This window comes from Fusarium proliferatum (assembly GCF_900067095.1).
Source record: "Fusarium proliferatum ET1 genome assembly, contig: FPRO_scaffold012, whole genome shotgun sequence".
In the NCBI taxonomy this organism is placed as follows: domain Eukaryota; kingdom Fungi; phylum Ascomycota; class Sordariomycetes; order Hypocreales; family Nectriaceae; genus Fusarium; species Fusarium proliferatum.
In genome coordinates, this window is record NW_022194801.1 from 616,734 (window position 1) to 639,735 (window position 23,002).

The 23,002-nt window shown below is 48.7% G+C and overlaps 9 protein-coding genes and 3 non-coding genes across 12 annotated transcripts, besides 2 other annotated features; 5 read left to right on the forward strand and 7 right to left on the reverse strand.

The window, feature by feature from the left end:
• Positions 1–2,108: 2,108 nt before the first annotated feature.
• On the reverse strand, positions 2,109–2,915 carry FPRO_13302 (uncharacterized protein; the record flags this gene model as incomplete). The annotated part of the gene is made up of 1 exon (XM_031222740.1): positions 2,109–2,915. The coding sequence occupies one exon, from the start codon at positions 2,913–2,915 to the stop codon at positions 2,109–2,111; it is 807 nt and encodes a 268-aa protein (XP_031088169.1).
• Positions 2,916–6,567: 3,652 nt separating this feature from the next.
• tRNA lies at positions 6,568–6,639 on the forward strand. Its single transcript has one exon. It is a non-coding gene; the product is annotated as a tRNA-Cys (tRNA).
• A 121-nt stretch (positions 6,640–6,760) lies between these two features.
• Positions 6,761–6,832, forward strand: tRNA. The gene has a single exon. It is a non-coding gene; the product is annotated as a tRNA-Cys (tRNA).
• Positions 6,833–7,231: 399 nt separating this feature from the next.
• Positions 7,232–8,367, reverse strand: FPRO_13303 (uncharacterized protein; the record flags this gene model as incomplete). The annotated part of the gene is made up of 4 exons (XM_031222741.1): positions 7,232–7,297; positions 7,354–7,996; positions 8,108–8,264; positions 8,316–8,367. The coding sequence occupies 4 exons, from the start codon at positions 8,365–8,367 to the stop codon at positions 7,232–7,234; spliced, it is 918 nt and encodes a 305-aa protein (XP_031088170.1).
• Positions 8,368–9,077: 710 nt separating this feature from the next.
• On the forward strand, positions 9,078–10,254 carry FPRO_13304 (uncharacterized protein; the record flags this gene model as incomplete). Its single annotated transcript, XM_031222742.1, has 4 exons — positions 9,078–9,085; positions 9,149–9,461; positions 9,517–9,981; positions 10,036–10,254. The coding sequence occupies 4 exons, from the start codon at positions 9,078–9,080 to the stop codon at positions 10,252–10,254; spliced, it is 1,005 nt and encodes a 334-aa protein (XP_031088171.1).
• Positions 10,255–10,347: 93 nt separating this feature from the next.
• rrna13 lies at positions 10,348–10,463 on the reverse strand. The gene has a single exon (XR_004093473.1). It is a non-coding gene; the product is annotated as a ribosomal RNA (ribosomal RNA).
• A 650-nt stretch (positions 10,464–11,113) lies between these two features.
• FPRO_13305 (putative cytochrome P450 51 (eburicol 14 alpha-demethylase)) lies at positions 11,114–12,687 on the forward strand (the record flags this gene model as incomplete). Its single annotated transcript, XM_031222743.1, has 2 exons — positions 11,114–11,308; positions 11,362–12,687. The coding sequence occupies 2 exons, from the start codon at positions 11,114–11,116 to the stop codon at positions 12,685–12,687; spliced, it is 1,521 nt and encodes a 506-aa protein (XP_031088172.1).
• Positions 12,688–12,951: 264 nt separating this feature from the next.
• FPRO_13306 (related to protein phosphatases) lies at positions 12,952–14,187 on the reverse strand (the record flags this gene model as incomplete). Its single annotated transcript, XM_031222744.1, has 3 exons — positions 12,952–13,054; positions 13,109–14,094; positions 14,185–14,187. The coding sequence occupies 3 exons, from the start codon at positions 14,185–14,187 to the stop codon at positions 12,952–12,954; spliced, it is 1,092 nt and encodes a 363-aa protein (XP_031088173.1).
• A 663-nt stretch (positions 14,188–14,850) lies between these two features.
• On the reverse strand, positions 14,851–16,464 carry FPRO_13307 (uncharacterized protein; the record flags this gene model as incomplete). Its single annotated transcript, XM_031222745.1, has 2 exons — positions 14,851–15,828; positions 15,877–16,464. The coding sequence occupies 2 exons, from the start codon at positions 16,462–16,464 to the stop codon at positions 14,851–14,853; spliced, it is 1,566 nt and encodes a 521-aa protein (XP_031088174.1).
• A 1,517-nt stretch (positions 16,465–17,981) lies between these two features.
• FPRO_13308 (uncharacterized protein) lies at positions 17,982–18,799 on the forward strand (the record flags this gene model as incomplete). Its single annotated transcript, XM_031222746.1, has 2 exons — positions 17,982–18,202; positions 18,271–18,799. 2 exons carry the CDS (start codon positions 17,982–17,984, stop codon positions 18,797–18,799), a joined length of 750 nt encoding a protein of 249 aa, XP_031088175.1.
• Positions 18,800–19,041: 242 nt separating this feature from the next.
• Positions 19,042–19,050: a sequence feature (Short protein (FPRO_13309, CZR47642.1) was converted to a misc_feature.).
• Positions 19,051–19,112: 62 nt separating this feature from the next.
• Positions 19,113–19,184: a sequence feature (Short protein (FPRO_13309, CZR47642.1) was converted to a misc_feature.).
• A 710-nt stretch (positions 19,185–19,894) lies between these two features.
• FPRO_13310 (uncharacterized protein) lies at positions 19,895–20,818 on the reverse strand (the record flags this gene model as incomplete). Its single annotated transcript, XM_031222748.1, has 3 exons — positions 19,895–20,541; positions 20,607–20,680; positions 20,739–20,818. The coding sequence occupies 3 exons, from the start codon at positions 20,816–20,818 to the stop codon at positions 19,895–19,897; spliced, it is 801 nt and encodes a 266-aa protein (XP_031088176.1).
• Positions 20,819–21,532: 714 nt separating this feature from the next.
• FPRO_13311 (uncharacterized protein) lies at positions 21,533–22,114 on the reverse strand (the record flags this gene model as incomplete). The annotated part of the gene is made up of 1 exon (XM_031222749.1): positions 21,533–22,114. The coding sequence occupies one exon, from the start codon at positions 22,112–22,114 to the stop codon at positions 21,533–21,535; it is 582 nt and encodes a 193-aa protein (XP_031088177.1).
• Between the last annotated feature and the right edge of the window lie 888 nt (positions 22,115–23,002).

Sequence of the window (23,002 nt, forward strand, 5' to 3'; positions counted from 1 at the left end):
AGACGGCAATTTATTTACCAAGACTCAAGAGGTCTGTCATGTTGTTCTATTCAATATTTCGAACGCGGTATTGTAAAGCAAGCACCAAGATATACTTATATAGGCTCAGCCAAGTTTTGATGCTTCGAATCGAGACTCAAATATAGTCTCACGACAACGGCCCAGATCACATCTCAATAAGCCCTGTCTGAGTCCGTACTCGTCAGCTTGCCCTGTCCTCCATGCATCTTCCTTGTCCGACGCCATGACTTTATTTTCAATAACACTGGTTTGGTTCCACTTCTCGCCTCAACATCTTTCTCTACATAGTTCTCCGTAATACACTTTTCTTATGCTCACCCACACACACGATACGCACTTGTCTTGTATCAAATTTCGATGAGAATGGCATCCAAAGCCTAACAATGCCTAATCAATAGTCTCACAAAAGCAACCAGGCCGTATGATATGATATGGGACCAACGAACGAGATATGCCGCTAGCCGTTGATTGCTTGAATAGCCTCCAGGTGTCCGCTCGAGACGATAAAAGTAGCGTTCGCATACCATATCCCGGCAGTTCCGTACAGGAGATAGAACCTTGTCCTTCGGTCTCCAACACGAATTGGCATGTCTCCATCCGAAGAAAAATGAACACAAAGAACAAGATTGCGGGCAATGGATATGACCACCTAAAGACCCTCTAGCCAATAACTGTATTTCTTGGCACTGTAGCATTCCCTCAATGACGACTTTGCAGCGCCAACCTCGGTTTTATCATCTCGAGTCATTTGTTCATCGTCTCGAGTGATAGACTGATCCGCAACACGATCATCGTCACAGATGAACATTAACGTCGAGCTGCATCGTCACCCCACGAAACCGTGCCCATTCAAGGCGCGTCTCTCGCTGCAAACGGCGGCCGAAAGGGAAACGACCCGGCTCTTGTTTCCTCTCTTGATTTGTGCATCTGTTCCACTAAAATTCGTGCGAATCCCAGTTCCCAGGCTCTGTTGTTTTTGGCACATGGTTTGAGGGTCTGTCAAATCAAGGTTAAATTTTACCGCTCCGGCGGCAGACAACCTTATTTCCCTGTCGAGCTGCGAGATCGATTTTATGCTTATTATTTGTCACGAAACGCCTGAGCTGCCAATGGCTGATAAACGTGGCGTTGAAAACGGTCTAGTGAGGGTTCTTGGGGGTCTAGATCAGGAGCATTTGGCCCAGGCCCTTCAACTTCTACAGGCAGAATCACTCGGGCAAGACTCCATCCAATGTCACTGTAAATCCGCAAGATCAAATTGAACCCATTGCAATCGCCTTGGTTTGTTGACGTCAGTGAGAACGATAGAAAGCACGCTACCCTGTTTCCAGCAAAGCTTCAGGCTCTTTTCACCTTGAATCTGGGTTTCTTAACTCCACAGCAATAACCACAAGGTTAATACACCGCTCATTCTAAAAAGAGATCTACCAACCTCCTGTACGACCTGTGAAGGCATCATGTCTCACACACACAACGTCTTGCACGTTTTGAAGAGCGCACCAAACTTGAAGAAACGTTAGTTGACGTTGCATTTTGCAAGTCTTGGATATCTCTTGGAGATCTGATGGACCCTAGATTTTGGTGCAGCCAAGAAGCCCAGAGATGCACCCCAGGCTCGCGAGTCACTCGGCGCCAAGGGCCAAGCTCTCATGTGAAGTCGCCAAGAGGTAAAAACGCACCAGGTGGTGCAAATGCACAAGAACATGATTTGACGATAGCTTCACTTTTATCGCGATGGAGTAAATGCATATTCCGTGCTGCAGGGTTTGGTAAACACGAAGAACTGGCGCCACGCGAATGTGTTACTCGATCACATTGAACAACCATGCGATATCCTTCACCGCAAACCACTGAGTATCGTATGCCACCTTTCTCAAATCACATGCATCCAAGGCTGGCCTTGACGAAGTCAATCTTGAAAGGTATTCTGTTATTATCCGGCTATCTAAATGCATAACGACGTGAGCTTCTCTCACTTCCGTTGGCTTCTATCTCAAGTTGTTACACAAATTTACCAACTCCCTCGGTCAAACAAGTACAGTGATCCTTAAGCCCTCAAAATTGAATTAACTACCAGCTAAATCTCTCTAGTTGACAACCATGTACATGATAGCAGACATGGCCAAAGAAGCACACATGAACCCAAAGCTGGGGCCATGAACAGAACCACCAGCCGTTGTGGGCGTAGGAGTTGGCTCCTTGCTAGCTGACGCCGCTGTGTGGCTAGCAGCACTCGGCTTTGTCACAGAGGTCATCATGCTAGGAGGAGCAGGCATGGGAAGAGAGCCAGTTGGCTGGTCTGTGTCAATTGCAAGAACAGTGCTCTTGGTGGCAAGGTCCTCGTCCACTGACGACAGGGGTGGTCCATCTAGACTACCGTTTGACTTGTCGTCTAAAGAAGTGTGGCCAGTCTCAATTAAGACATTCTTCAAGACCTTGGTAGAAGAAGCAGAGGTCGTTGTTGTGGCTGGGGGCTGAGTCTTCTCAGGCTCGGGCTCCTGTTTGGGTTGAGTCTGAGGCTGAGTCTGAGGTGCAGACTCGGGTTCCGATTGAGGCTCATCAACATTTCGACAGAGAACAGCAACAAGATTGCCCTTTTGACCGCGGCTTAGAAGTGATTCTGAATTGGCTGAGACGTCACCACATGATGCTTGGATGAAGCCCTGGGCTTGTTGAACTGAGTCCTTGCAAGCAGCACTGCATGCCTTGCCGTCGGTGAAGTCTTTGGGGGTGCATTGGGAGAGTGGTGTATCGTAGGCTTGAACACAGGTCTCTGGGAATGACTTGTCACTGATAGACTCAAAGTCTGACAGTTTGAGGGATCCTGCTGAGGCGGAACCAGCCATGAGAAGGAAAGACAGCTGGAGCCATCGTCTTGTAGATTGTCCAGTCATTGTGAAAAAAAAAGTATGTTGTCTTGTGTTTAACAATAAGAGCTGTAGTTTTTCGGAAAAGAAATGCTTCGACGATAAAAGTATCGAGAGTACACGTTCAATTATATGACTGAATGATTGTGGCTTGGCTCAAGCACGAAGCATTGATATCATTCGATCAATAAACTGGCAACTCAGTTGAAACGCGCTAGAGTGCTGACAACCAGGCTGACGGGACCAACACACTGAAGGAGTTGGTCTCGAACGACGAATCGAAGCTGATCGTGGGCAGTGAACGTTTATGCGTTGTGTTTTAGTGAAACTACCCTTGGGAAGATCGTTTCAGCGGCAAGATTGAGTATAAGCCTCGAACAGATGGGATGTTTGGGGATGATCAAATAGATTAGTTGTTTGTAAGAGACGGATCGATTTTTAATGCTTCTGAATGAAAGGAATTTGATCGGCGTTTTGTGATGAAGTGTTTGTGGAAACGGGAAATGAAGGTGTCGTAGGTGATGGTTGTCTCGATGTTGAGATGCGCGACAAGTGAATTAATGAGGGTGTATTGCAGGCGATGATGATGCTCGATGAAAAGATAAAGAGTGCGCTCGAAGAAGTAAAAGTAGTAACGATGAAAAAGAGTCCAAGTATTGTTTGTGTCTTGATGGAGTCAAGCGTCGAGGGTACAGCACGGCACAGTCTTGCAAGTGTAAGGCGAGGGAGCACAGCTTTCCTCTGTTTCACAACTGAAACGAGTGTTGATAAATGTTTGCTCGTCTGTCGAAAATGGGAGCGAAGGAAGGAATACCGAAAATGGGGAGAAGGGCGAATATTTGATTAAAAAAAATGAAGGGAATGCACAAAATATCGGGCGGATAGTATGGGGAAAGGGTCGAGGAAAAGGATGGAGAGAGACAGGACGATCAGGGAGAGGCACTATGGACTACTATGGAGCATCTTTTTACAGAAGGGGATATCTAATGCACATCACTAGCTCAGAGTCTGGTCAAGAGGGCGCATCACAATATACAAAAGCACCGACATGTCGTGAGAAGAGTGCCAAGCCATTGGATGGGCTCCGCAATGATCATCAGGGGTGCCTCTTGTCAAAGTCTGAGCCTGACGTCACACGAGCCATGAGATGTTGAAGTCGCTGTGTTTGCTCCTGAAACGAGAAGACTTACAACGGGTAGAGTACAGCATTCCTTGTGCCATCTGAACGGCGTGTTTGTCCTCGTATTCTTCTTCGAGCCCTCGGTCTAGACGAGACTGGATGAATCCACAGAGAGAGAAGGAGAGAGACTTTGTTCGAGAGACAGTTCATCACACGGCTAGACTTGTTTCAGAACCGTTTGTTTCGGTTTCATTCGTGCCGACGCACAGACGAATCAAAGCCTCGAGCGGGGATGAGATGATGAGAAAGAAAGGAAGAAGAGGCTGCTCGAGTCAGGGTTGCTTCTAGTCTAGTGTGCATGGAAGGTTCTTTGACTATCGCTATAGCTGAAGCCTTTTATCGATAATATCTGCTCGAATATTATCGAATAGTCCTGCTGAGGAGGCATTATCGAGTCCTCATCCCAATACTTGGACCCTTGCTGAATCCCTGCAGTAGCCTTCGCCCCCAGAAATTGCATCCTTTGGCGGATCGAAAAGTGGAAATGCCGTCCCAACGGCGACATGGTACAATCAGAATGTGGCGCTGTAAACTTCCGGCAAGGTACTCTTTTTGACCATCTCAGTCAGCTTACGAGCAAAATACAAGAATATTTACATCCAACAGAGCATTCTGAGCATTTTAGTTTGTTTGTGCTTGTTTCAGAGTCCTCGGAAGCCGTTCGGCAGTCATAGATCAACGCTTAGATCGGCTCTCTCTAACCCGTTTGCTCATAAGATCGACTGCACTATTCCGTCAAGGGCACAACCCTTTGAATCAAGCCGCCCATTTGAGCAAAGACACGACATATCAGGCAATGCGCTCCCTTTCTGCCTCGGCAAATCAAGGGGGAGTTTATTCCGGCTTGGTCCAGGGGGGCTTTTTCCTTTTTCTTCTCTTTCTCGAGACTTGTGATATCGCTATAACGGCTTTCGAGGCTTCTGGTCTTGATGAATACCCTAGCTCAGCCACTTGGACGCGAGTTCCAGGGGTTGTTTGCTGCCACTAGGTACCTAACACACATGTTGCCAGTTACGGGTAGCACCAGAACTTCAAAAGAATGTTAGCCAATGGGGACGTTGGATAGCATCGTCCCTTCAAGCCCCATTCGCGATCTAGACCTGATACTTCTGGGCGGGTTCACAAACTTCATCGTTTGCGAACTAGTTGAGGACACCGGCTTTGTCTGTTCATGTTTCGAAGTCTGTCACTTGCCCCTTCAGAGTGCGCCTCCTGAACTTCTTGGACAATTGGACTCCTTTTAGACGAGCCCAATTGTCTTGCTGGTCATTTGACAGTGACAAGGGTGTGTTGGACTCGAGTTCTACCCTTGGGACGATGCTACCAAATCACGGCTTCGACGTCATTGACGTGTGATATGACAAGGTGCTCCCAATATTCATTCATGAGACAGAACTTATACAGTGGGATCATCTCATATTTCACCCTGTTATCTCCTCAGATCCGCCAAGTTGGCTCGGAACTGGAGTCTAATCTCGCCAAAGAGAGATCGACACTTCACTTTCGTCACCGCGATAAGAGGGAGAAGGGATTCAGAAAAACTGCCCCTCAAACCTCAAGGTTTGGGTTGAGTCCATACCTCACTGGAAAATGAAAGCACTTCGCTTCGCAATATGGCTAAGCGGCAGTTTGCGTCGTGATGGTAGAAATGGAATGTTATGAAGCAGTAAGTCCTGGTCAATAAGTAGGCGCAGCAGGAGACTCGAGTAATATATTTAATATTGAAGGGTCGTTTCCACGTCAAAGCGCTGTTGGTGATATCTCTGTTCGCCTGCAGCGCGCTTTGAAGTTTGGACTGTTGGCTAGCACACTTTTCAGGTAGGGAATAAGCACGAGAGCTCTGAGATGCCTATGGGTTATGGCCATGCGATGGTCAGATAGATAAACCATTTTTAATGATATAATTCGCATCTCGGCCATTTGACTGCTATTACCTGTCGACTTGGCATATCTTTACAAACTGTGCACGCGGTTAATGTTCTAAACACTTACAGCACTTCACAGAATAATTTATGCTGCAAACCCTAACTGATAAGGAATAACAACTATTTGCCTATTGGGGACTTTTTATTATTTTATGTAAGCTTTTATGAAGTTAGTCTGTGTTTCCAGGCAAAGATTTCGCGGCAGCTTGCTGTAGAAGCCGACGCAAAGTCACGATAATTGGCCATTTACCATGGCTTGTGGCAAACGTCCTGTGAGAAGCCATTGCGAGTCAACACAATGACATGATCCACGATTATCGCGGGAACCCCGGCACGCAATTGTGGATGTAATGACACAATAGGTCTGTATAACCGCAGCCCAAGTCCAACTCAAACGCAGACTTTTCATCATCATTTATTATTCGCAAGTTCAAGGACTTTACTCACCAACACCAGAACCTTTCCAGATCAACTTCGGAGGGTGAAATATTTCTCTTACCCTGAAGCCTCGATGAAAATGTTTCTTATCTCGCATGGGTATATACCAAAGTTACAAAAACTATTAATAAGAATAGGATCGATAGCTCAGTGGTAGAGCGAGGGATTGCAGATCCCTAGGCCGCGTGTTCGAACCACGCTCGGTCCTCACTTTTGCCGACTCAACGACCCCACGACTTGGCGTCGTGTCCCTTTTTGTGCCTCAAAGCCACGTCTGCATCTAAGACATATATGCACAACCAACATCGTCAGAAACAGCAACAAGTCAGGGATCGATAGCTCAGCGGTAGAGCGAGGGATTGCAGATCCCTAGGTCGCGTGTTCGATCCACGCTCGGTCCTGACCTTTTGTTGTCTGATGAAGATGACTCAGTCTTTTTTGCTTTAGCCGATGACTCTGCTCCAGACGCTCACGATGTGCATGTTCGCCAAGAATTGCCTTAATTACCATCGTGTAGCCAGTTGTTAGTATGGTACGGCGACCTGTAGATAATTGGACTTCTCACCGGTATCTTTTGCCATCGACCACCCAGACACCGAGGACTTCTCCTCTTGCGGTGCATTTTACACAATCACTAATCACTTTGCCACTCTACTGTTCTGATTATCTTACTATATTCATATTTCCTAACCTTAGGTACCGTAGAATGATTACTACTGGCCCGAGAACTGTATGTCAATTCCTTTAATAGGCATGTCTTTGTCTAGATAGGTAGTGTAAGATATAGAGGCTCCTCTAGTCTACAAGATATTGACAAGATCACTTGAAATTTGATGAACATTAACACCAAAATCTGAAGGGGTAGTCTGTAATCCATGTTAGTTCCCACCCATTTCGTAAAGAGACATGCAAAACCTCTTACCTGAAGGTACAGAATACCGTCCTCAATGACAGTCTCATTGTAGGACTTCTTGGTCTTGTCTACAACCCGAACATGAACAGCATGCTTGTCCATGGCCTCGAGGAGTCCCTCCTGAAGCATATCATCCTCACCGAACTTGTCATACTCAAGCTGCGAGACAAAGCCTTCAAGATAGGAGAAATGAGATCTTCCAAAGTTTTCCTCCCACCCGCTATCCGCACTAGCCTTGCCCTTGAGCTTTTCAAAGTTGGCTTCAAAGTTAGGGATGATGGTGATTTCTTGACCGAGAATCTTGTTCAGCTTCTCTTGAATCTGCTGAACGTTGGGATCATAGTCGCTCCTAATAGAGGCTCTGGCAACAAAGCTCATGGGTCGAACAGTTGAAGGAGCCTCATTCAGGGCCTTGGTGATGTTGTTGCTTTCAGCAGCATGGTTGGTGTTGGTACCCAAGTTGCCCTGGGTGAAGAGGATGATAAGTTCGCCCTCGGGACCAACCTTGGTTCCACAGTAAGAGACAGTGTTCTTCTCATCAAAGTCCATGGTCAGGACATGGCCGGAGCAGATCTCGTTGATTTCATCCCTAGTACCATCTCCATTTCGTTCAATGAAGTACTTCAACTGATCTTCAACGCCCTCAACGTAGCTAAACAGAAGAGGCAACAGTTAGTAAAGTTATTACGATGACCACTTGATCCACTAAGAAATGGTTCTTGCGGATAACGACCAAGGCGGACGGCTTCAAAGGGAAACGAACTTGACAATGAGATCACCCATGGAGGTGTGGCCCCAGGAACCCTCTTCGGCGTAAGGATAGAGGGCTTTGGGATCAATGTTGATAGTCCATGGCTGACCAAGAATCTCAGAGAGCTTCTTTTCGTGGTCCTCCTTGGTGTTCTCCCAGCTGTCTCGGACTGGAGTCTTGTTAGTGATACTATCACGGCTGGTGTATGGAAGATACCTACTGTTCTTGCGGACAGCAAGGGGCAGTTTCTCAGCAGGTGGAAGTCGAGACATGATGACAGAAGAAGGGGATCTTTGTTGTAAGTTGATAGACTGTTTGAGAGAGTTGCTGATACTCAGATCAGAGTCTTGCGGTGCGAGACTGGCTTTTATGCTTGTTTCTGGCATCTGAACCCCTGACGACCTGCCATATCAGCCTAGTCTCAGAGTCTCAACCGGCAACTGAGGTGCCGGTATTGTCTGAAGCTAGACTGTGTATACAGTAGCCAAGTTGCAAGCGTGTAACACTTGACAACGCCAACCTTTGCCATGACAAGGCTACAATCCAGCCTGTGGCCAATGGCACGTGCTGGAGTCAAGGGCAAATATGCATTTCGCAGAGTTGACCAAGTTGCCCATAGCCACATGGCGTTTTCCCCATGCCGAGAGCTGCCTAGAATGAGGACCCTGCGTGTAGCTGCCTAAGCCCTATTGGAAGGCTGCAGATAGAAATGCTGGGGAGAAGTTGCGGTGATGGTTGGTTTTTAATCTGCCTTACAACGCCAAAACGCCCAGCTGAAAACATAGCGCTTCTTAGCGTGTGATACCCCGACCAGCGTGAAGCCGCATTCCCCTGGCAGAAAGAGGAGTATCAGCATTAGGGGTTCATTTTTAACCGACGGCGGGTAAATAACAATGGAGATATGAGTTCATCATCTCTCGCTTTATCGTGAATCTTCCTCATCTCAAGACTGAACTATCCATCGCATATCGTAGCATCAACCATGTCTCTGTAGGTTGACCTCCGCAGCGTTCATCTCTCATTGGCTGGTTTACTGATTCATGCAACCATCAGCCCACTTAAGGCCAAAGTCTCCATCCGCGATAATTGGGAAAAGCCCGAATGTCGTGTTCAAGAGTCCATGAAAAAGCTGAAAGACGTGCTCGGACTTGATGTTTACTGTGAGCCGCAATGGCAGATTCTTGTGTCCGAGCTAGAGAGCTTTTGGGAAGATAAGGGCGAGCTGGTTTCTTCAGTGGCATCCTTCGTTCATGTTTGGTTTGAAGCACTCACCGAGTTGCTTGATGATGAGGCTCATGAGGCTTGGACGGACACTGTACTTACGAACATCAGGGAAGTGACTTCGAGGTTGAACTTGACGGTCGAGGTATGTTGCTCACTCTCGTCGGGGGTTCAGAGCTGGCTGACGTGGTATATTGCAGGTATCAGAGAATCAACGGCCTTCAACCAAGTGGTCTGATGCACAACTGGGATTCATTATGTATATCCCCAAAGGTCTAACTCATCAGCCATCTCAGTATTTCGGTCTCTTTAAGGAACAGCTTCTTGAATGCTTTGAAGAAAATCGTACGCCCAAGACGTTGCCCATCCACTCCACCACGGGGGATGAATGGGCAGATGTTGGAGCAGAAGATCGGGAAGAAGAGCCTGCGAAACCTTCTAAAACAGACTACAAAGCACCAGCTGCTGATTTTCTTCCGGACCCCAACACCATGCCGAAGCCTAGTGCACTTTTCCAGCAAGCTCCCTATCACCTCTTCGTTTATACCTCGGCATCGAACAGAAGCCACAGGATTGAAATTGAATGTAGCCACAGCCAAACTTTGGAAGTTTTGGCCGAGTACTTGAAAAGATGGACCAAGACCAACGTCAACCGCGTAGATAAGGTCAGTATCTCTTGCGTCTATAGCATTTTGATGGATATATCTAACACATCCTAGCCTCCTGCGGTGGAGATCACACTCAACCACGCCGCCTCTGGCTTTGGACTCGAGTGTGATAAACTTACGCTGCATTGTGAAAACAGATATGGACCTATCTACAACATATCTGCTGCTGCAATTTTGAATTTGGTTGAGGGAGTGTTTGGGTATGAAAGAGTCTATGGCGATTCCACTTCATGGCACTACCGAAGAGACACACCATTCAAGAAGCGATAAAGGGTCAGGTGTTGATCAGCCATATGTGTTTAGACAGCCATATGTTTTTGGTTTTAGCATATAATGATCATAGAGTCGAATAGCAAAAAGAAAAACATACAACACCGAGGATTCGCTGGTCGTCACCGACCCAACTACTAATTCAGCACTTATCAGTTTATCGAACGGAGAGCGGACGGGATCCCGAGTTGTCTGATAGTTATGGTCGTATGTGCTTAGCTTTGCCGTTGCCAGACACTATAAGGAATAAGGGTTGTTGGCCGCGACATATGACTTGATCAGGGGGGCTACCAACTCGGCTCCGACAACGAAATACATAAACGGCATAAGTAAACGATCGTTGCTAGACTAATAAAGCTGCTTCTCTAAGTCGAGTGGAGTTCCTATCTATAAATTGACTGTGTTCAGAACGAACTGTGACAGAGAGTTGCTTCAGATGCCAAGTACGAATACGAATGCGAACAACCCTCAAACGTATTCGGCATCACTATAACCTTCCTTTGCGGTGGAAAAGAGGGATAACAACTCCAGAAACATATAACAAACCCACTTCAGGGATGATTCAGGCTTATGATCGGACAAGAGCCATTGGTCGACATTGAGATCGCGAATCCTTCTGCGTATCAGGATGTGATAGCCGAGAGTACGGATACGCTCCAAGGCTTTGACTTATGGCGAAGCTTGGCTTGCGTTAATGAGATATCTGAAGCCAGTCCGAACTGAGAGATAGGAACCACAATGGAGCTGGCGGTATTGTTTTCCTCGAAGGGATCTGGCTCTCCTTTTGTTCATATAAACTCCCCAAGTCTCTCAACTTTACAACTCATCCAACAAACCGCAGCCATCTCTTCTCTTCCAGATGTTTCCACTCCTCTACTACCCTCTATGGGCCTTTGTTTCCTGCCTGGTTATCATCACTGTCAATGTCTTATACCAGAAGCTCCCTCGAAATGCCAACGAACCTCCATTAGTGTTCCACTGGTTCCCGTTCTTTGGTAATGCTGTTGCTTATGGACTCGACCCTTATGGCTTCTTTATGAAATGCCGAGAAAAGGTTGAACCTAAATCATCCTTTTGATTTCTTTTTTCAACTGACTTCTTTTCTAGCACGGCGATGTCTTCACCTTTATCCTCTTCGGCCGGAAAGTCGTTGCCTGTCTTGGTGTTGATGGCAATGACTTTGTTCTCAACAGTCGACTTCAAGACGCAAACGCCGAAGAAATATATGGTCCGTTGACAACGCCTGTCTTTGGTAGCGATGTCGTATACGATTGCCCAAACTCGAAGCTCATGGAGCAAAAGAAGTTTGTCAAGTTTGGTCTTACCCAGAAGGCTCTTGAGTCCCATGTTCAGTTGATTGAACGAGAAGTGCTGGAGTACATCCAAGCTGTACCGTCGTTTTCTGGAATGTCTGGCACAGTTGATGTACCCAAAGCAATGGCTGAGATCACCATCTTCACTGCTGCCCGGTCTCTGCAAGGCGAGGAAGTTCGACGGAAGCTTACCGCCGAGTTTGCCGATCTGTATCATGACCTCGATCAAGGCTTTACCCCTGTGAATTTCCTGTTCCCTTGGCTTCCGTTGCCTCGTAATCGACGCCGAGACGCTGCCCACGCAAAGATGCGAGAAACATACATGGACATTATCAACGAACGAAGAAGAGGCGGAGGAGACTTGGAGAAAGGAACTGACATGATCGCCAACCTGATGAATTGCGAGTACAAAAACGGGCAGGCGATTCCAGACAAAGAGATCGCCCACATGATGATCACTCTTCTCATGGCCGGACAACACTCTTCGTCGTCTGCTAGTTCTTGGGTCATACTTCATCTGGCTTCATCCCCTGACATTGCCGAGGAACTCTACCTAGAGCAACTCATCAACTTGGGTGCTGGTGGCGTTCTCCCACCTCTCCGATACTCAGACCTCGACAAGCTTCCACTTCTCCAGAGTGTCGTCAAAGAAACACTCCGTGTTCATTCTTCCATTCACTCCATCATGCGAAAGGTTAAGAGACCTATGCAAGCACCCGGATCCCCTTACACCATCACCACAGACAAGGTCCTCCTCGCTGCGCCGATTGTCACAGCGTTGAGTGAAGAATACTTCACAGATGCCCAGAGGTGGAATCCTCATCGATGGGACAGCAAGCCCCAGGAGGAGGCCGTGACGGACGAGATGATTGACTACGGCTACGGTGCTGTATCTAAAGGAACCAAGAGCCCATACTTACCCTTTGGCGCTGGTCGACATCGATGTATCGGAGAGAAGTTTACTTATGTTAACTTGGGCGTTATTGTCGCGACCTTGGTGCGCAACTTCAGACTGTCGACTCTTGATGGCAAGCCTGGTGTCCCGGCAACTGACTACACTTCTCTCTTCTCAAGACCAGCCCAGCCTGCGTACATAAAATGGCAACGCAGGAAGGCTTGAATATGTTGCAATGGGGGGAGGCGAGCAGTGGTTCGCATGAATAAGCGAGTTCAATAGACAGCTTCGGTGAGTGCATCACATATCGATAGCATATCCGAAAAGGACAACATGATAGTAGCTACTGTTTCTATTGTAGAAGTTGATTCAAAAAGAGGAGCATGCGCGCGGCTTCGTTTTCATGTTCTTCAATGAATCTTCACCCTTTAGGTATCACCTTGCAACCATGGTATAAAAAAAAGATGCCCTATTTGCACAATTCCATCTCTACTGTTGCGAACCGCCTTGTCCGTTGGCACCGCCGGCACCGGCACCGGGACCACCAGCACCTCCGAAGGGGTTGCCACCGCCGCCCATCATGTTTCGGGCCCTGAGGGTTGAGTTAGTGACTGTGAAAGTGACGTGGGCCAAATGGGCAACTTACATCTCTCCGATCTGAGGGTCGGACATGAGGCTGTTCAGGTCAGGCATACCTCCACCAGTCGAGTAGCGATCGGCCATCTCGCGTAGACGGGGGTTGCTCATGAGGTTGTTCATAAGGTCAGGGTTGCTCATGAGCTTCTGAGCCATGTTTGCGAACATTGGGTTGCTCATGATGCTACCGAGATCGGGCATACCGCCGCCCTGGCCACCGGCACCACCACCGCCGCCGAACATACTGGCAAGGTTACCAAGATCGGGCATGCCACCGGCACCGAGATCACCACCGGCGCTAGGAGAAGCACGGGGAAGAGAGTCCTCCTCAGCCTCCATCTCTTGAACACGGCGCTTGGCCGTCTCGTAGCCCTTCTTCATAGCGTCAGAGCCACCGTTACCCTCATGCTGGATACCGCGGTCGTAGGCCTCCATAGCACCACGAGCATCGCCTAGGGCGAAGCGAGCAAGACCAAGTCGGGACCAGGCCTTAGTATAAGCGGGGTCGATGGCTACGGCAGCCTCAGCGTCAGATCGGGCAGAAGCATGGTCCTTGTTGGCCGAGTGGGCAGCGGCACGGTTGGAGAGGTAGACAGCGTTGTTGGCGTTGATAGCCAGAGCCTGGGTGTAGAAGTCGATGGCAGCGCGGTAGTCCTTCTGGGCCATGGCAGCATTTCCCTTTGACTTCAGGGCCTCAGCCTCCTTCTTCTGCTCATCGGTGAGCTCGACGGGGGCAGGTGTAGGAGCAGCAGCGGCGGGCTTGTCGGCGCGGGCCTTCTCGAAGACAGAGTAGATCTGAAGGAGGTTCTGAGATCCGATGGCGGCTTGGACAGCGGAGGTATCGGAGGGATCGACCTTGAAGGATTCGGCGATACAGTTGATAGCCACATCGATGGAGTCCTTGTCGTCGGCGGTGAGAGTGCCGTCATTTGTCGAAGCGGAGAGGAAATCGCAGATAGCGAGCGCCAGGCGCTGCTTGGAGTTGTGAGTAGACGCCTGCATGAGAGTATTAGCCACATGTCAAGAGTCATGACGAGGATGCAGTGCAGCCGTGGTTGATTTGATACTGCGGGGGATTGAGCTGACCATAGCGAATGGAGAGAACCTGAAGGACAGGCGAGAAGGGAGGTGGAATATAAATGGATGGAGGGCAGAAGATACAAGTCTAATAGAAAAGATCCAATTGAAACAAGAAGAGGATATGATTCGGTGAGACAAGAGGTCAAGGTACAGTAGATCTCAGAAGTGCAGGCAAAAAAGGGCCCCGCGGTTGAGGCGTGGAGTTTGGGCTGGAAGGTTCCACGTGGGGCCTGGGAGCAGCCGAATCTGTGCTGTAGCTGCGGGGGAACGACACCCGACAGTCAATCTTAGTGGTATAAATAAAGTATCGTATGCCTGAGATCCATGATATTCGTAGCCAAATTTATCCTTTGACTTTAAATGCCCGCCGGAATAGCACTTCATACAGCAGAGTTTCAGTTCAAGGGCTGTCGTTCGTCGTAGTACATTGGCCAATGAAAGCATCATCAATATATAAAACCTCCTACTAATTCAAATGTGTCTGAGGCTCCAAGAGTTGAATGGTTTATTCTGGTGTATCTCTGTAGTATCTCGCCGTAGCAATGCCCCTTCACTCCCGAAGCAAAAGCCCCTGGCCTGGCTATACAAATCCATAACGCCGGTTGATGCAATCATTATAACAGCGTCCGTCCGCCCCTCTCTCCAGAGCGGGCATTACCCATCTCGGGCTTCTCATTTCCCGGCTCGTCGTCGGGCTCTGTCAACGTTCTTGACCTTCCTATTGCCTATAGCAGCTACCTTGCGGTACTTGGTATACAGTCTAAGAAAATCCTTGAGCACGACGTAGAGGCATCCGCCAACGAGACTTCGCCCCCATTGTTGCTGGAGCAGTCCCGGACGCATAGTGCTTCCGCGTGGGAAGGAAGATGCAGCAGTCCACTGCTTAGGGAGGGCTAGGCGTAAAAGCTCGCCCATGGCAAACGACACACCAGGAAGGATCAGTGCGCTTACTATGGCATTAGATACTCCAGATAGAATCGTTCCTAGACCGGGTCGGCGGGCGGGCGGCGCTTGGGGAGCTTCATGTTGGTTTTGTTGAGCAGCTTCATCCCCATTTCCTGCATCAGGTACAACGGCTGGGACGGCAACCGCATCATGGGCTGGTTCTTCGGGGATACGGGCTGGGTTATGAGGCCCGTCTGCTGCCCCTTGATCCTCCTCACCTGTCGGACGCGGCGCAGGTGCATCATCGACAGGTCCCTGTGGAGCCATTTCGTTTTGTCCTGCTGGCCTAACATCAAAGCCTTCCTGGTCATCTCTATCGACCTCCTCGATGACCAGTTCGATAACAACTCCTCCGCCCTGCTCACCATCCGCGTCCTGGCCGCCGGCGCCAGCATCATCTTGGCCGTCCTCATCGATGTCATCGCCTTCGAGAGCTTCAATGAGCCCATTGAGGAAACCCACAACACCGCCCTCTCCGTTCCGTTGTTCGGGTTGTCGCTCATTGGCAGGAGGCTGATCTCGTCGGGGTTCGACTGGGGGAAGCCCCATGATCTGCCTATTAAGGTTGACTTCATAGGGGAAGACAAATTCGCGCCAAAGGTTGAGGTAGGCAGACCGCACGTACGGAAACACTGCCATCGCGAGTTGGGGTGATGGAGGCCAGGTCAGGAAAGTATCGTCATGCATGACTTGATAAACGCCATACTAGTGATTTGTTAGTAGTTGCCAATATTTGCTAGAACCCTAACTTACCAGTGAAGCCGTAGAGAGAAAGATCTTATTCCCAAACCAAGGCATAAGCTGTCCGACCAGCAGAGCCGGTCCCACGTTGGTTAAAACCAGTGCATTGCCTAGTCTTTCACCCCCAGACATCAAAATCCGTGATGCCTCCCCGTGAACCCAGATCTCATGGCCAAGGACATAGTCGACTAGAGCCTCACGGCCTGAGAAAGCCCACATAGCGAATGCGCCGTACATCTGAAGACTGAACTGCACTCCGAGTGTGACAGATGAGAGTAACATGAAAGGACTTGCGCGAGTGAACTTTTTTGCGACGGCATCCGTCATAACGACGATAGGATCCCATAGTCCTTCCAACTGAATACGATCCTTGCATACTGGGCACTGGAGGGGTTTGTTGGAGCGTTCACAATCCGTTACCCATGAAAGCATGCAGTCTTGGTGGGCTTCGAGGGTGCATCCGCAGGGATCGACCCATGATCCCGGGGGATCTGAGGGATCTTCGTCAGTCAAACAGATGAAGCATCGTCGGGGCGCATCGGCCGGTTTCGTTGGAGGGAGAGCGGCTATGCCGGGTGTATCTTGGGTTTCTGACGGCATGGCTGAATAGCAACCTCGGGTCGCGTGCCGATCGGGTAGAACGGTGGTTGTAGAAGTGAAAGCGGTTTCGATAAGAATAGGTTCTATTGCATTTTATGGCCGGTGTATTGAGAAAGTAAAGTCGGTTCTAGAAATGAGTGAAGGAACAAAAGAAAGCTTTGTCTTGTGCTGATGATGTTTGAAAGTGGCACGGCAGTGGACGCGGCGGGCTGACTTAGGTAGCTGGAGTGGAGCCTGACATCACCAATAACTAAACTCCCGCTTGCCTCGGAGTCATGGATGCTTGGAGACTGGGCGATCTCGGAAATAACCAATCAACGCAAGAGTCTCTTTTCACAACTCATACTCATTGCAATTAGACAGCAGTGCCGAGTTATTTCCTCTAACAAAATAAACCTCTGAGCGTATTTTCCAGATGTGCCTTACAGTTGAGCTGATCGATCAGCTAAGATCACGGGGAAAGGGAGACAAAACCATCAATACTCTCATCTTATGGGAAACAACCTCGAGATTACGGGAGGATTATTGAAGTTAGATATACTACAAAGCAAATGGGAGATTGTGCTCATGTTAGAATACCAGGGGCTAGACATGTGTTTATGACAAAATTCCTCATATCTCGAGGATACCATGCCTTACAAACGACCAGTCCTGGTGAACGCCAATCGAACCCTCGTTGAACGGTTATGCCTGATATCAGCTTGGTCAGGTCTCCAACCTGGTAGCTCGTATATCGTTCTGGTACAATGCAAAAATGTCAGTACTTACTTACTGATAGTCCTGTAGCAGCACTCGTTATGCTTGTTATCAACTGCACCTCATGCATCCCTAGGTAGTTGGGAGCGACAACGTTCAGCGTGGCACACTCTCGTCTGTTTGGATGGACGCCATATTGACAAAAGATCTTATCTGACTCCCTTAGAACTCATAACGGGGTCCAGGGTTGTTGGTGTACCAAAACAGATAATAACACGCAGTTTGTGGAACATGGTAGACGTGAACAACTCACAGGCTGTAACTTGGCTGTCATAGAGAGCTTTACCCAACACCCCTGCCATCATTAACCTTCTTAATTTCCGAGTTCCTGGACCTTCAACGGGAGCTAGTGATGTCTAATAAGTCGGCAGAAACGAATATTGAGTTCGTGGAGAAACACCGTGGCGCACTTTAATATTCACCCTTGTGACAGCATCCACTGTACCAACAGAGTATCTCGAGGCCTATCTACTGTGAGCAGAGGATACTTATCAGGTAACCATAGTATTAATCCATATGTTGTGTTGCACGATATTCCAATATGCCAATGTCATCCTTCGATGCGGCAGTATGAGCAAGTTTCGGCATCAGGAAAGCGCAAGGTTGTGAACCGGGCTTTCGACCAAAAAACAACACAGCCTACCCACTGATTGTCACCGTATTACTAGTAATGCACCTTGGACACCGGCCCAAGCCCATTTAAAGAGTGCTCCCCGCCTCTCTCGATGTTTGAAGGAGTGGTGTCGCAAGAACTCGCAACCATGGCGCCTACGCACAAGACACCATTCGCACTGATCCTCACAGAGTTGGCCATTTCGACCACGGCAGTGACTCTATTTGGTCTCATGTATCCAGTAGAATTCAGATCACGACTATGGGAGAACGGTGGCGAACAAGGATGGAACTCCAACCCTAACAAGCGGATCTATTATTACGCCAACCATCAGGAGCCACCTGAAGTGCCTCTGATTTGGAGCCAAAGGTACGATATCCAACATCTTGATATTAATGCTTGTTGATAGGAAATATGCTGATATTGGGCGTCTCCAGACTCTACACCTCGAACCTCGCGATCGCCATCCTTGGGTTGGTCGTCTTCTTCGCCCGCACCGCCATGTCACATCTTCGATACCTCCCCCGCTGCGTAAATAATATCTACGATGCGATCCTTCTCGGGCTCTGGACAGTGAGCATTGCAGGTCAAATGTCGAGCGACTTTACCGACCCTGAACACCCAAGTCCACATCCCTGGTACCTAACCAGAGGGTGTTCTGCGGCATGGAACAAAACCCAAGGGTATTGCCAAATTGCACAGGCGAGCTTTGCCATGTCAGTCATAGCTGCGATACTATATGGTACGAGGTTGATACGAGAGGCTATGTTGATGGCATACGAGAGAGGGCAGCGTCACCAGTCCAAGTGGTCTGTCCGGGATGTTCAAGAGGTGGAATCAATAGCGGGTGTATATTTGGATGAAGGAGGGGAATCCGATGCCGACTTAACAACAAAGGAGGATTGGCAGAGTATGGCTTTCAGCCCAGTTCTAGCATTCTTCCCGTCTTCGGACAACCGTTGGTAGAGATAGTTCTGCTGGCCCAGTTGGAAACGGCCACCAGCTAAGTTTGGGATAATACATTCACAACACAAGCATGATACATCATCCTCAAGAGTTCAGACTGCAATTTGTGATCGTCATTTAGTTCTGAGACTTGCACTTTAGTGCCGACAAGAAGTAATGAGTGGATCCATCGTTAACCATCCGAGTTCCCATTCCCCATGTCTCATCCATCAGGGTTCCCGTCGAAGGCGTTAAAGAATAGTTTATTTGTGCTTGATTGGCATACGTTAGTCCTCGGACCGTTGAGATATGCACCAGACCAGGGAGAACTTACAGGGCAGCCGGCGCAGGTGCAGCTAGAGCCGCAGCCACAAGAGCCAGAAGAAGCGCATCCACAGCCAGACATGATGATGGTTGTTTTGAAGGTTGGTGTTGAAGATTGTGTGTATGTTTGTTTGTGTGTGAGTTTGTGATGTGAAGTTGAGATGTGGAGAGTTGATTGAGGAGAAAGAAAATAGTGGGCGGATAAGAGGGGAGGTTCTTTTAAAAGACGGCAGGCCGAGGGCCAGGCTGATTCACTGACGGCGAGCAAGAAAGGACCTGAAGGAGTCACGGCGGGGTAACTGTCTCAGGGTCCAAAAGTGACGTCTGAATGTCTGATAATCGCCTCAGTTACACAAATCCAAGATATTGTATCATTATCCTGCGCATTCTTGCTCGAGATTTGATCCTTGTAAACGCAAGATCGACTATCATTTGAAGATATTGATATCTGCTCGTTTCGATGCCACCAGGTGCGAATAAGAAACGGCAGCTCGTATCACGGCTGTAAGCATTTCTCACGTAACCGGCCAGCAAATGCAATATTAGCTCAATATCTCTTTGATCCTTGAACGTGCTGAAGTTGCCCGACCCTCATAGAGATGTACCACGACAGGGTAGGCAAATTTAGGACGTTTGTCCTAACCGAGTGATGACAAGACTCGGAAATTAGCACAAGTTTAGGATACCTTCTGCTGGGTTTATTTTGATACCTTGTATCAAGGTCCGATGTTTTCTTGCTTCCTGAGGCTTACAACCCTCCCTATCCAACGCCATGCGCCTTTGATTATCCAATCATTCTTTCTTTTCCCGACTCACTTCCTCGCGAACCTCTCTCACCACATTCATGAATTGGCTCGCACCAAGAGCCGTCAAAATATGCCACCAGCCGTGGAACTCGAGAAGCCAAGCCCAGGGCAGTCCAATGCGCTGTCGAAAGTTCCTTAACTCAGCGCAGAATTCAAGATCGAGGTTCCAAATGAAATATCCAAACAGGCAGGTGAACGTGGCAGTCCATACTCGGATAGACCAATCGCGTACATTCTCTTCGGAAAATGCTGGCTTGGCCCAGTGGAATAGATAGCGAACACGCACGCCGATGACGATGAGCGAAACCCAGAAGCCGATGACCTGATAAATAATCTTGGCAGATCTGACATAGAATACCGAGAAGGAAATGAAGAAAATTGCCAGGACGATCGAGATGTAGCGAATATTCTGAGGGGACTGTCGTAAGATGACGAGGGAACGAAGCATCGACCAAGACAGCAACAGCATTGACAGTTCATCGACAAATTCCAACGTCTGGCGAAGAGTCGCATGGAAGAGAAATGAGCCAAAGCCAAGAACCAAGAGCGAGAAAGACATAAAGTCCCATTTCGGGTCAAGCAGTCCACGGCTGCGACTACGCGAGCCATACATGGACCGAAGAGCCAAGCAAACTACAAGCCAGAAAGGTCAGCTGTGGCCAAGGATCCGGATCTTGCGGCGTGACACAAGAACTTACCGTACGTAACGTTTGTCAAGGCATTGATGAACTCGGCCAGGTAGAATGTCACTGCATAATCTTCCTCACAAAAGCTGCAATCAGCAAGTCAGTGAACCATTCATACAATTGGCAGCTAGGGTGACGTCGTACTTGGCCCTGCTAGTAGGGGGACTCCAAGCACCATCCAACGAGTGAGGATCGCCGTCGAAACGAAGGTTATGGTGTCCCATCTTGGCTATATCTCGTCGAAAATATTAAAGACTAAGGTTAGTTCTCCTCGTTGATTTCTTCTTCTTTGCTTTGGTCGTCGAGGCGTGAAGGAATGAAGTTGCCAGTGGTCGTTGGCTCGGGGATAATCACGTGGCAGCATTCCCTGCTCTTTCTCATCGGCGACCCGCGGCTCATGATGAATCACTGACGAAGAAACAAAGCCTGTATTTATTATTTCCTAGTTTTCTATGAAAGCGACCAATAACTACTGTTTCAACGAATCATGAACAGTCTATCGTGCTGCCATTTTTCGCACAGAACCCGCTTTCTCGTTAAGGACTGAACAGGCAGACAAGATGGGCAGACAGTGGGTGATAGAGGGGCGACTAGATTCAAGACAGCCTCGGTTACTCGCGTCCTCTCATGATCTCTCTCGTCCCTTGTAATTCCTCCCAAGAATTGTTGGCCATTGCGTGTTCTCGCTCGGGACCTTCTGTTTTCGATCCGTGCATATCCTCTTATGAATTGGCCACGTGGTGGTTGTAGAAGAACGACTGGCAACCAGTCAGATTTATGATCTCTTGATAAGTATTTTTTCTAAACTTACCATCAACACAGCTCTTGAGAGCTCGAAATTCTTCCAGGTCCTGAAGCATCTTCACTTCTCAGTGACCCTTCACGACTCCGGTGTCCGGGACATAGATGGGTCGTGGGAGCTGTCCAGCCAAGGCGTACTACACCTCGCGATAGGCAAACTGCACGGCCTCCACGGTGAAGAGAGTGGCATCAAACCTCTCGACTCCCTTGTCCTCCGTCTTTCGCTCCCTTGCCACGTATTTTCGCGTTCGCAGGCAAACCGACATTGCCCAAAGGTCATCACGCTTCGCCTTGGTAGCAATCAGAGGAGCCATCCAGTCGAGGTAAGCCGTGATACCAGAGCCGATGGCATCGGGGACGCGTATGATTCGTATGAGTCCGACGACGTGGTGATGAAGGCGTGGCGACTGCTTCAAGGTGGCCTGGCTGTAGATCCAAGGCTGGTACAGTCCTGGCGGTCCTTTGTACATCTCGGGAGGGGTGAAGCGGAAGCTGTACCACGTCCCATCACCAAGCTCGCGGTGCCAGTAGATTCCCCATTCGAACTTCTCGGAGCCTACAACATGTTGTGGGGTCCCCTCCAAGCCTTCAAGACGTACAATCCCGATATTGCTTGAGTCGACGTCGTAGATATGAGCAATGGTATGAGGTGGCACCTCAGGAACGGAGATCGTCATGTACAGCGTGAAGGGCTGTAGCTGTTGGATTGGGTAACTCATCTTGAGACCTTCTCTCGTTTCGCCTCTGGTGTAGGAACCGCCGACGATTTGTTGAAGTGAAGTCCCTAGGGATGCTCAGGCGTGTTTACAGGGTAGGCAAACGAACTCGTGATGGAAATGATAGAATGCTGCTGGGGTTCGTAGAGCGCAGGCTCAGATTGTTTGGGCACTGGCTGTCAGCTGTCCGTAAATGGTTTGCAAACAAATAGCCAAACAACTGGTCATGATCATGACCGTACCCGCCTGGCATCATTGTTTGCATTCGTCTGTGGCGTAAATTCGTTGGATGTTGTGACTCGAAGAAATTGAGTTGATTGATACCCTGGACTTTGGCTGCTTCAAAATTCTATGATCTTGTATCGTAATATTTCGGAGTTTTGTTCGTATCATGAGTTCTCGTGTCTCAAGAAGACCCCGGGCATCGGCATGATGAGCTCTTTGGTCTAAGCAACATCCATGAGATGAGCTATTATAACGGACCGACCATTTAACAACCGCACCTATCTCTGCGCAAAGAGAACCGCCAACCCCACAGCAGAGCCACTCCGTCGCGCAACTTAGCCGTTACGGTGCTCGCTAAAGCGCCGAGAACTTGACCACACGATCAATTGCGCTACACGTTCTGGGGAAGCTCTTATGCTGTACGCCGATAGGTGGGGATATATTCGGGGGTTGTTGAGGGGTCGAAGAGAGCATGTCAAAGTGTTTAATGAGAATTTTCAGCTCAGACTGTCCTTAGACACAAGTTTTTGACTCACTTGAGGATCACAGAGTCTTTCATATATAAGGTGCACGACCTTTGCGACAACTCCAATAGCAAAACTACAGAAACTCAATTGCGGCAGTAGAAATCTACGTCATATCATCAATCAAAAGCTGGTCCACGAT